Source organism: Lonchura striata, chromosome 3, assembly GCF_050655825.1.
Source record: "Lonchura striata isolate lonStrDom1 chromosome 3, ASM5065582v1, whole genome shotgun sequence".
Lineage (NCBI taxonomy): Eukaryota > Metazoa > Chordata > Aves > Passeriformes > Estrildidae > Lonchura > Lonchura striata.
The window spans coordinates 110,235,469-110,248,821 of record NC_140705.1 but is presented as its reverse complement, the minus strand read 5'-3'; the positions used below and the strand labels follow the sequence as shown (position 1 = coordinate 110,248,821).

The following is a 13,353-nucleotide window of genomic DNA, read 5'->3' as shown; positions in this document are numbered from 1 at the left end:
CCAACCTACACATTGTCTATGCTGTGAATTCCCATAGCTATGTAATTCAGCTGCAATACACCAAAACCTTCAAGCTGTAATCTGCTTCAAACCCACTGCCAAAGACTCACTATGAAGGGAAGAAGCCACATTCATGCAGTGCAAAAAAACATTATATAAAACCTAACCAACGGATAAACCAAATTTTGTTGCAATATTCAGAGGCAAGATCTGTTGTTATAATTGGTGTGTGAGCAGTCTTGTGCTGACACAGCCAAAACCATTTGCAATTGAGTTGGAAATCTATACTGCATTTCCAAACAAATACTCAGAAGAAAAGGGTCAGATTGTCAGCATGTTACTGAGTGCAGGAAGAAACATGCTGGTGGATATTAGACAAGGATAGGGACACAAGTTTCTGTGTTTTGCAGAGGTGTCAGCAGTATGTTTATAAGGCTGAGAGTGGCAGAGGGTAAGATGACTCACCTAAATGTCCAGTTGTAATCATCTGTAACACGCTCCATGAGGTCAAACTGTGGCCCAGGGACACTACAAATGGGACGATTCCAGTTATCCCGTATTCTCAAATAGAGGTTCCTGGTGTAAAAGTTCTCAAAATCTTGATAAAGTGGCACAAAATCCTGGTTTGAAAACATGCACAGGGTTATGTTGCAATGAAATTATCTCCTTCTGTACCCAAGCCTTTCCTATTAACAAGGAAAAACTGATTCATCAATAAACAGAGAGTCATAGCAGCCACATTGTCCTATGTCACAACTCCAAACAGCAATACAGTATGCTTACTATAATTATTTTAAAACACAATGTTGTATTTCTTAGAGGGTATTTTGTTTCTGTTTAAAGATTGGGGGACTTTTGGTTTCTTTTTTGGTTGGTCAGATAGTTTTTTTATCAAATGGTAAACAAGTTGATTCAACTCTCCCTATATATCCTGAAAGTTGGAAATGGAAAAAAAAATCAAGATTCTTTCACTTGAAGAAACCAATTGCTTCAAATTGAGCATTTTTCTATGTGTGGATCAGATTGCAGAAAAGTTGGATAAACGACTCACTACATTTCATTAAATGATGGATGCATTAGACAAAAGCTAGTGTAATATATGTGATTTTGGCATTACTGCAATCATCCAGTTAAGACAATTTTTTTGGTTGAGAATTAATGAATATCCATGGATTTTACTTGGAAATTAAATTTAAACAAAGCTTTATATGAAACAGCAATATATCTATGTTGGGCACTGCATACAACAAACTGATAAAATAACATGGTATGCAGTTAACATATATGGGAAAATTAAATAAACATGTAATCCATAGTGAAGAATAAAAAAAAAAATTAACTGGCACAAGTGGAATTAACAAATGGCCAGATCATGGAGTGAATTGAAAGTGATATTCATTAAGTCATGCATGCATCTTTGAAAATCTAAAACAGGAAACAATTTCAGGAGTTTTATTTGCAAGAGAAACAGTAAAACTTCTCTTGTTTTTCCTTCATTATGCCAGGTGTTACCACAAATGATGACTCAAACTTCACAGAGGAGGAGGAACCAAAAATTTTAAACAAAGTTGGAAGGCAGCTGATCTTGCTCAGGTGCAAGGTTCACTTGGAATTATATAGGATAAAAAAATTTGGGAGTTACAATAATTCAATTAGAACAAAATTAGAACTTCCTGACTGTGAAATTCAGCATAAGATAGCCAGATGGGACAAAGGAAAATCAGGGTTGAAGAGATTTGGAAAGATGGCATATTTAACAATAAGGCATTTATGAATTTTCTTTTTCTATGCATTGACCTAATATACTAAGATTCTGGTTTGCTGAGAGTATTATGGCACTCCTAGAATGAGGTGAATATGTCCCTGGGTAAAAATGAAGATTTTACATAAATGTAGATACATAATTATACACATGCATACAGCTCCACTGGCATGATGTGTCACTCCTCTCACCCCTGTGCAACGTTCTGTAAAATGAAAGTTGTCTGCCTTGTTACTTCCACAAGTTGCTGTAAGTCACTTGCAATCAGAGGAAAACTCAGCTGTGGATATATAATGACATTTTCATACATACTTTTTGTTGTTCTCTCTCCGTAGCAATGTTACGTTTTTCTAGTCCCCAGGCTCTCATAAAATCTCGCAGGTAGCCAAATATTGTTCCCACTGCAAACCCCACGAAAGTAAAAACTGCAACATACATTGGTGCCTGTTCAAAGTGCTCAATAAATGTTTTTTTGTAGAGGGTTCCGTTTGATACTCCATTCTTCTGAAAAAACAGAACAGAAACTTTTGATTAATACATTTAATCTCATCAAAGCTTAGGCCCTTTGGCCACGGGGCAAATCTTTTTCTCTAATTAGGAGAGACATTTAGACCTCACGCTGTATATCAGCTGAAGAAGAGGACCTTTAACACTGCAGTTGCTACTGACCACTACAAGTATCTTCCATTTTCCCTCCTCTCATGTCCTCAGTTGTAGATGTCTTCAACACCACTCCCTTGTCTATTTTGAAACATATGAAACTTATGAAAGATTGGCTGTGTATTATTGTGCAATTGGACAATTATTTCAAAGGTGATTAAATGGAAACCACAATACTCTGTCTCGCAAGACAGAGCTATAAAAAGGGAAGGGCAGCATTAAAAGCTCACCTACACTATCCCTGACTCTTTCTGGAAGCCTTGTGCAACCAACCCATTGCAGCAACTAACCTATATAAAACAAATCCTGCCTAAGACAGGGCAGCTTTACTGCAATGCTCTCCACACCTGAGGAAGTACCCAAAGCAGTTATGATCCCTGCCTTCTATTCCTGCTCTGATTTCACAAATGCTTTTAATCCTATTTTCAGTAACATCTCCCCTAATTCTAAGGCTACCTAAGACACAAAATAGAGAAGAGGAAAAGTAAAGAAAAAAACCCGAAGAAGGCACACAGACAGCCTTGCTTGTTGGAATTAGAGATCCCATTGTGAGCAAATTCCAGAAATTTACAACAGTGTGTGGACAAAATATTTTGTCATTAAAATATATTAATATTTCCATTTTCAAATTAAAGAAGATAAGTTTTTTGGTTGCCATATTCAATAGGCTCATCAGACTATTCTTTGGGAGAGTGGCAACTCCCTTATTTCTGCAAAACGTGATGGCTTTTACAGCTACTGTCTAGTAACACCCAATCTGCTAATTCAAAATTAACAAAACACAATCCAGAAAAAAATAGTGCCCTGTTAAAAAAGCCAAAACCAAACAAACAAATACCCAAGACATATATTTTGACATATTATAAAGCAAAACTGCCAGTATATGAAGAAATACCAATAATACATTTCTGCCTGTGGGAAAGATGAACTAAAAATATAGATTACCTAGTTATGTAATATAGCAAGCTGAAATAGAATATTCATATTAAGAACAATTGCCAATTCACTATACTTTATTATAGATCTTCATATTGCATCAAAATTTCTTTATCCTCTCAGGATTTAGATTTCTGTTGTAAATTGCTGGTCCAATCACTGGGCTCCCCAATGGTTTTAGGAGAGAAAAAGAAATTAAAAAAAAAAAAAAAAAGAAAGGAATTTTTGGGCAGAAAATAAAATAGAAAGGCAGTTAAGGAAACCCAAAAAATTAAAAAAAAAAACTGGTTGGGCTGAACAGAAATATATTTAGACTTTGGAAACTCTTACTGCCCTGCAAGGGAGAAGGAATGCAGGACTGGCTTTCACCATGTGAGGGAACACCTCTGAAGAAATGATGCACTCCTACCTCAAGCTAATTGGTCTTTCAGAGCAACCTATTTACCATGAAAAACATTTTATGAGTATGAGTTAAATACATGGTGAAGTCAAATTTCACATGAGTCACAACAGCTGTGTGCACATAGTTATGAGATAAAGCAAATATTTCAGAAAGGATTAAGCTCAGTCTTATTACTTTACATTTGCCATGGGCTAAGAGCATGTTTATGGTCATCTGTGGAAATTCAAGTGGCATTGTAGTTTGATGGTCTTGAATCAATTGGCATCAAGCTGTGATGATGTGATAATGTACATCATCACAGAGGAGAGAGTTATGATGTTTCTGTTCATTGACTTAATATTAAGAAACACTTTATTGCTGTAAACCTTATTGGTGAAGGAACAGGAGAGCTCCAACCAGACTTCTTCACTGTAACATCCTTCTTCCACAGTAAAACTCTGCTGTTGTGGAACTCTCATTTCAGCAGGTGCCATTTGCTGCAGTCAGTATGACACATGTATTTAACCAGGTAACCACTGCCACTGTCTTTAATACAAATGGCTGGGAGGAACGAGCATAGATGGTAGTGAAGTATGAAAAATGTGGAGCCAGGTGTGACCCACATTCTCCAGGCTATGAAGGACAAAACCCAAGAGTCTTTGAACAGTTGGTACAAGGCTGGGAGAACAAATTCAAAAAACACGGTGACACCTTGTCTAAAAATAAAGTGAGAAAAACAAAACCGTCCCTAGAATCCCACAAATAAATAAAGAGAGATTCTCAAGAAAGAATAATCAAAACAAGTGGATTTGCTGCTTCTGGAGAGTGGGAGAGTGGAAGCGGGGATGTTTTCGTGCTGATCCAAGCGTGGGGGGTATGAGTGACTGGCTGAACATCATGTGGAAATTTAATTTCAGCCAGTCTAAATTGGCTGAATTGGTCAGCGAAGCAATGGCTGTCATTTTGCACTGTGCTACTGTTGACTTTTTCTATGTTATCATGAAGTTTTATCTCAAAATAAGGAGGTGGATTTGGAGACTGTGTATTTAGAACAGCACCTATACAGTGAAGGGAGATGTAATTCAGCTGTTGCTGGCACTGAAATCAAATACAGCAGATTTCCTACAAATGCCTGAAACGATTCAGAGATCATTAGTTACACCATTACACAGCAGATACTCTGGTGAATTATGTCTTATTACCTGTAATAACACCTGCAGTAGACAGTACATTTTCTACTCCATACCTTAAACTGTAACAATTGGTTGGGTAAAGATTCTAAAAAACATATATATCCTTCCAACTTTAGCAATTGGCGGCTTTGAGATTTTATGACTCTAAGACTGTCTTATCACCTTGTAACAGTCATCAGGGGATAAATAGGAATGTGGTCATCATTTTTGAACCTAAAAATGTTGGGGAAATAAACTCTGACTTTTGATAATTAATTTCACCTGTAAAAATGTGTTTCCTTTTTCATAATGAAATTACCTGACAATGTCATGACAGTTTACTTTGACTGCTGTGCTTTTCTACTCAATTACACAACTCATAATTTTCTATACCTAAATAAATTCTGCCTCTCCATTTGTCTCTTCCCAACCTAGAAGAATCTTAGTCTATATAATTCCAATCCAGTCTCCATGTCCTTACATGGATTTAAAATCCAAAAAATAAATTTAAAAATTCTATATTTTCATGCTCAACTTTCTCTTCACTCTGCAAAAATCAGTAAAACCTTTTTGAGATGTAGAGGATGCAAATTAAAATTGCATACCCCACTTGAGGCCACAGTAGGGATTTATACATCTGCAAATGATGCTTTCTCTTCTTTTCTGTTGCTTTTTGAAGACTGTTGACATCCTATTTGCCTTCTTGCCACAGTTTACAGTTTCACCTCTTATGATTACATATATCCTTCCTCAGTTGCAAACAGACCAAATTTATGGAACACTGTTGTTTGTGCATTCTTAGGACCATTTCCCCTTCCAATTAATTATTTGGTTTTTATTTAGAGACCTGAATTTTTTTTTGATTTTTTGTCAACTATATACACACTACCAACAAGAAACTTCTGCAGTGTTTCTTGTTCAAACCTAATTTTTCAGCAACCTGAAGAATTCTGTACTGTCAACACATATTGTCATCTATTTCTCTTCAGCCCTTTTTTCACATCACTGATGAAAATATGAGAGCACATGTCCAAAAAGTGATCCCTAGGGGACTCCATTCCCTGCATTTCCCTCGTTAGCTTTTCAAAAATTGTTTATTTGGAACCCCTAATTTCTCTGGCAAAAAGGGAAACATAAACAGCAGCCCAGAGTTACTCAGCAGCTTCATCTTTGGTTTCCTATAAAAATCTTGAGTAAATGCCTCTTCTGATCTGTTAATCCACAATTTACTAGCTTGTTTTAAAAATTATGCTGGCATCTCAAATCAAAATAGTTTCTCAGTGGCCTGCCACAAAGTACATTTACCTTCCAGGCACAAATGCAGGAAATCTACCGGTGCAACGTAAAGACACTCAACAAAGAAAGGCAATAGGTGAAATTCAAAGAGAATGGATATTTTTACCAAAGAGTTTTACAAGTCTAGGATTTCATCAACTTCTTGGAAACCAAAAGCACAGTCAGGATATGCAACTTTTGTGTGTTGATCCTCTGCTTAGCTGGTTTCCAGTAAGATACTGCAGCAAGAGAATTCCTTGAAGCAAGATTTTGATGCCAAAGAAGTCCACAGGAGTGACAGCAAAGCAGCAAAGTCAGCTTTAAGTACAATACCTCTTGGATTCCATTTTCCCATTATCCATAGTATTTCAAAACTCTCCCCTAATGAAGAACCCCTTCCAAAATGCCTTCAGATTTTCAAATGGAGAAATCAACTCTGACAATAAATCTGAGAGTGCTATTAGAAAGGACATAAGTATAAAATACTGAATATAAGGGACACACAATTTTAATTGAAATAGCTTGCTCTAAGAATAACATAAACTCATCTTTAAGTCTATTAAAGACACTTCTGGCAACACCTTTACAAGCAATAGTTACAAAATATATTTTCATTAGCAAATAAAAAATGATAGCTATGCAATAGCATGAATAATTCTTAAATATTTGCTCATACTATTGTTAAAATTAGGAGATAATTTTTCATTGTATTTAGGTCCTGCAGACCTTGGAATTGTGCTAATTGGCATGAGCCAAATGTGCATCAAGAGGAGAGTGAAGAATTGAACAGCGTAGAGTGCCACAGTACCAAACCTGTGTGCTGATTGTAACTCCCCAGAAAAGAGGTAACCAGGTATTCTGGGTGAGTGAAGCTGTATCAAGCTCCAAAAAATCATGTTTGCATGAAAATCTTTTCTACAGAGACAACAAGCTCTAGTTAAATATTCTCCTGCTATTACAACCACTTCCAATATAGCTGCAGTAGGTACAGATAGGTATATCCTTGAAATAAAACTACTGGGAGAACAATAAAGTCTTTATCTTTAAATATAAGTTCCCTCCCAGTAATAACATCTGATCCAGAGGTGGATGTAGCTTTATGTATGTTTCTGGATCATATTTTATCAAGTTGTTTTATACAACCTGTTAAAAAACAATGCAAGCTGACTGATCTCCATAATGCTTCCCATACAGATATACATATGAAGTGAGAGTTGCTGAAAACTTTGAACCAAGTGACAGCCATGTTTGCTCAATGTCTGACAGACCTACAAGATGACAGTGAAATCTTAAGCAAATTAGGACAGTGTGCTCCTACAGCAAAAAAGCAATGGGAGAATAGACATATTTGCTAATGCAACATCTAATTGCTTGCAGACAGTTTGGTTCTAAATAGATGTTTTCTCCCCAGCACTTGAAGAGCATCTGGGACAGGACCCTAAATGTAGATGATTTTAGACGTCCTAGGATGTGTGAGACAGCCACATGGGGGAGAATATAGATATCTACATAAATAATGACATAAATGAGTATCAGGATCTACAGAGGCCTGTAATCTGGAGCAGAAGCTGAAGATGGGGTACTACAGGATTCCATTTCAGCCAAGGGAAGGGCATGGTCCAGTTGAGTCCCACTTAGCATGTGCCACTGGATAGTCACAACTTTAAGCATCTGGTGTGCAATTCTGTCTCCTATAGATCATTGTCACCAGAGGACTGGGTCCAAACGAATAAAACTGTCAGGTTCTCACCATGTTGACTGTCACAATTACTACATTTTCCCAAAATCACTTAGGAATCCATTATTCACTGGAGGAATATGGGTGATTGTATACAGTTCCCAGGAGAGAAAAAAAGGGAATTGAAATTATGAAAGCAGAAATTCTCTGTAATAAATGTACTATTGACACAAATTTAGATTACTTCATAAGTCTGTCCGCTTACTGGCAATGATATCCCTCACTTTAAATGAGTGGTTTCTTTTCTGTAAAAACACATTTCAGATCTTATAGGACCAAGTTTCTAAACCACAAGCCAAAAATAGCTACATGGGGAATTAACAGATTACTGAACTATAAAGACAAGACTTAAATTAAAAATAGTTGTGAAACTTATAAGTCTAAGGTGCTAAAACCAAAGTCACTGCCTCTTGCAATGTGACAAAGCCACAAGAAAGTGGCTACAACACAAACTACAAGTTAGCAACCAAGCCAAAAAGTTATTAGTGTGCCTGCAGAATCTTTGTTTAGACTGATGATTGATTTCTACTGAAGTTTCAAGAAAAAATATACACCTGGTAGTACTACAATCAATAAAGGCTAAGAGTAAAATCTCCAAGACAGTCCAGAAGGTTTAGGAAATATAGGATACCCTTAAAATAACTTAGGAAACCATGTACTCTTGAACTTGCAGAGATTTAGGAATTAACAATTCAGAAACTATAAAAGCTAAATCCCTGTAAACTGTGTTAAATGCTGCTTGTTCTGCTGTTTGAGGTTTGTTTGAAGGCTGGCTCTTCACCACACTTTTCACAAGCATTAGGAAATGGTTTTTCATTTATTAATGATCTGTCATCCAATTGCTGACAAAAACTTGCAGCCTCTCTTCAAGTCAGCACACCACAGGTAAACACCACCAAGGTATGAAAAGACAGGATCTTCACCTTCCAGACTTGCCTAATCTTTTCAGTTGAGCACAAGTTAAACTACAACATATTAATCTTGCAGCAGTTCTTTCAGCATCAAATACACAAGCCTTGCAATGCTGACTATGATATTAATACTATGAAAATACAGATGTGAACAACAAACACATTAGACTATACTGTGAAATGCTGTTACGTAATGAGGAAAAAAATACCCATACTGTATAATTTTCAAGCTAACACTTTAGTCTCATGCTAAAGTGAAACTTTTGATTGCAATATAGGAGATTGGGAGGATACAGAAGACTTTCTCATAAATAGCATTCAGGTAGAACATTCAGCAGTGGCAAGGGTACCAAACATAAAGAGATATGAACTCAGAAAGTACACATTTTATCTTGGTTTTGTAAGATTTTATTAAGATATCTATATTAATTTAGTGTCTCATCTGATATATCAGAAATTCTACCACTGCACACATTACAAGCAACATGCACTCCAGCACCAATGAATGTTTAATTTCAACTATTAAGAAACAGCCTTCTGTGTGCAGTTTTTGCAAAACCTACAGAAAACAACAGCTCATGTTTTCATCTTGCATGAATTTAGTCCAGCAGGCAGAACTGCACATTGCAGAATGGTCACGCCACAGTGCTTGCCAAAAGAAAAGCCACCTGTAACTCTTTGTAGCATAGAAATTTAGACTACTGCACACAGTCTTGTGGCAAAACCCAGTTGCAACCCATGATAATGCAATCTGATGAAGGGGAGAAAAATTGTAGAAAACACTATTCTGAACTTCAAGGTTCATAAATTGCAGTGTAAATCATAACAGCTACTACCCAATACCAAATAACTAACTTACATCAAGCAGTACATGGGGGATAAAAAAAACTGAATATAAAACTCTTTTCCCAATGACTTTAGATTTGTACATTTCAAGCAAAAGTAAGAAACACTAGAAAGAACAAGTAACACGATTTTCTTACACAGCTGTTATTCTCCTATTACTCCCAGAAACTTCAAAGTGGCTCAACATAAATAGGAAGGCAAGAGGGCGAAGATTGAGCTTAATAATTTTAAATTATTAGAGACAAAACAATGAAGTTCACTATCCAGGGAGATACTATCAACCACTAAAAGTTATTTCCTAACCTTACAGCAATTACAGAGCAGAAAGCCATGCATGTGGAATCAGAAAGGAATGGATGAAACACCTGGGTTACAGCAATCCCCACATAGTTTGTCGTGTCAAGTTGTAGCATTTGCTACAATTCAAAACTTAGGGGAAATTACAGGATTCACACTGCTTAGCCACATCAGAATATTTCCTGATCATCCAAATTCTATGGCTTTGGCTTTAAAAATGTGATGATGAAGTGGTATCACTTCAAAGGCTGTCAGTTTCTGCACATGAATGGTGATGATCTGCTGATATGGGAAGCTACTTTCAGAAGTGATCTAGCATGTACAAATTAATCCTATGGCTATCACATATATTTTTGATATGAAACTATTTATTGGGATGAAGACCATAACAATGTAAAGATTCTCAAGATGTGCTAACTAGATTGCTAATGGTGTTGCCCAGTGTGGATTCTGAGTTAATATCCACATGATACAATCCACCAACTCCTACATATTTCCTACAGAGTAACTTTACATCAGAAAATATTTTAGTTAGCTATCAGATTCCTCTTCATGCAAAATTCTTTTGTGGAGAAAATGCTTCACCTTCTGCTATAACTAGCATAATGAATCCTCTTTGGATCCCTGACCTTTCCCCATTATATGGCACAACAGCTTCAAACAGGGCCAGGATTTTGCACAGATTTAATAATGAGTTTAATAATGAGACACACATTCCCTATCAGAATGGACGTGGCCATGGATGCTGGATCATGTCAAATAAACATTCAGAAGCATCCTCAGAGCATTCTTCATTCCTAAGATTATGGCACCAGTTTGGATAAAGTCTTCTGGAAGTCACAATTCATCCCTTGTTAAAGGAGGACAAATGTATTCACACTTCTTACCTGAAAGCTGTGTATCATTAGGATAATTTGTACATTATTTTCCTGATTCTGAGAGTTATGCACAAGTTAAGCTGAAACTGTGTGCCTTCCAAGACATTCCTATGATTGCAAGGAGTACCTTATCATATTTTAAAAATGTGATGAAAGAGAAAGTCATTGCCAATTTTGTTAATGCAATCAGTTTAGCTGGATTTATGCTACCTCCTCCAAGGTAATTAACTACTTTAAAATTATATTTAAATACAAATACCTTGACATAGCACAGATGGAGAAGAGAGACATAAGAAATTCCATAACAAAAATCCCCAACAGGGAAGGCAGAATTTCTCATGAACAGCTGAGAAAGAGGCAATCAAATTTGTGCTGCTAGCTTTACAGACAGGGGATTAAAAACTCAGTAGGAAGATGATCTGGGTAGACAATGACCTCTGAGTTAGGATAAGAATTCAGCATCAAAAGAGAGTCCTAGGGTGAAACAAGAATCAGAATAAATTCAGTTAAGGTGTAGCATATAGGTTTGTAGGACAGAAGATTTCGAGGAAGGTGCAGACAATACCCATCCTTATGAACATGTCGAGAAAATTAATAGCTTGACATCTTCAAACACAATAAAAGATGTTTTAAGCAAGAAGACAAAAACTCATTTAGCCAATCATTAGGCAACTTGGTAGTAGTGGCCATGGCTAATTAAAGTCAGTTGTCCTACACCAAAGCCAGCATCACAACTGTACGTGTGATCAAATCACTACACCATTTAATTTAACAACATGATGAAGGCTGTCAACCCACCTATCATCAAAGTGTCCTCAGAGAACCCCAGTCTAGAGTAACCCAGCTTCACCAGCTTGTTCCCTAATGTAGAAAAGCCACATAGTTTAACCAGTGACAACCAATTACCTTCTACTTTTTCACCTAAAAATCTACAGAAGCAGTAGCTATTTTTTGTTTGAAAATTATCAGGAAAAGACAGTTTCAAACTATTATGGTTAAGTAGTGTCCACACCTACACTGATGAGAAACTCACAACTGGATGCCTCAGGTGCAACAGTTCTGCAAGATGCTCTCTCCTCTTCCCACCAATTTCAATTTCTGCCTTGTACTACTAGAAAAGATGATCTTGGCCTATATTCTTAATTGCTGTTTAATTTTTATATTAATTAACTATTATTAAATTGACTAATTCAATCAGAGCTCAAAAAATTTCACTTTACTTCAATTGCTTGAAGATCAATAAAAGAAAATCTCAAAATAAATTGATGCCTTTTTTTTTTTTTTTAAGTGCATCATACACGGAAATGCTCTTTATAAGTTGTCCCAGTAATTATCTAAGTCATAACACTGAACATGAGACCTGATGGCTTTCACTCATCTGAACCTTCTGTACCTACCCAGGTTTGCAGAAACACCCTTAAATAAATGCTCTCTTAAGGTTTAACAGCAGCCTAGATACAGACAAAAAGGGAAGTCCTCACCTCACTGATTTTCACCAGTGGATCAATGTCTACCTAGAGGTAAACACCTAGATCCTGTAGTTCTTGGCTGAAAAGACAAGAGTTAGGAAAAAGAAGCACATGAGAAGTTCAAGAGACAAAAGTCAGGTGCAAGATTGCTGAGGTAAAGGGGTGACTGAAGCGTTTTGTTGTTTCAGCAAAGGAAGACACTTTTTCAAATGCATAGCAAAAAAGAGAGTTGAAAATCAGCCTTTGCATTTGAACAATCTTAATCTTTTTTTTTTTTTTTTAAGAAAGCAATGGCCTATTCCCTCCTGTTACCCCTCTGCAAGTACCCATCTACTAAAGCTTTTGAGCTCACAGAGCAATTTCAATCAAATCTGATTAGGCCTTGATGATATCAACTCTTCTAAAAACTTCAGGAAAATGTGACCTTGATAGCACAAAGGGATCCAAATCCCTGAACTGAAGGACAGACAGCAAAAGCTTGGCTCTTTAGCCATTCTTGAGTGAATTACACAAGCACAATTGAAATAACACATAAACCAGCATCTCTTTAGGTATGAACAAGGTTCAGCACATTTTGCCTCTTGGCCCTCTGGAAAGAAAGGACGTGGTGGGATGTTCCAGGGTGGTTGGAAGATGCTGGATATAATATGAAATCACTACTTGTGGAAAAAAATGCTTATGGGCATTTCACAAGTCTTCCCCTTACCTCCATTATTATTTCTTCCCATATTGCTATGGGGCAAATCAGAAGACAATACTTAAAACATTGCTGCACTTTGGAAGTAATTTCAGGAGACATTAACAGTGTAGTAACTCAAGGTTTTCATTTATACTGATCATAAAATGGTAGAAATCAAGGGACTTAGGAAAAGCAGGAAATGGAACATCAGAAGCACAGGTTTCAGGAGAGCATAACTGTACCCAGAATTAGCAGGTATTGCTATAGGAAGCAACATTGCAAGTAAAAGGAGTTAGAGAAAAAACAGCCATCTCTTAAGAAACTCATGTTAAGGGCAAAAGGACAAAC

General features: G+C 36.6%; 1 protein-coding gene across 2 annotated transcripts in view; it reads right to left on the bottom strand.

Annotated features, from left to right (window-relative positions):
• SPTLC3 (serine palmitoyltransferase long chain base subunit 3) overlaps positions 1-13,353 on the bottom strand; it is an 85,608-nt gene that overhangs the window by 53,178 nt on the left and 19,077 nt on the right. The window contains exons 2-3 of one of the 2 annotated variants that reach the window (XM_085576107.1): positions 2,075-2,263; positions 466-620 (exon numbers count right to left, since the gene is read on the bottom strand). In XM_085576107.1, coding sequence (XP_085432233.1) covers positions 466-620; positions 2,075-2,263 — 344 coding nt within the window. Of the gene's footprint in view, positions 1-465; positions 621-2,074; positions 2,267-13,353 lie in introns of both variants that reach the window. The other variant, XM_021527824.4, reaches the window with a different exon arrangement.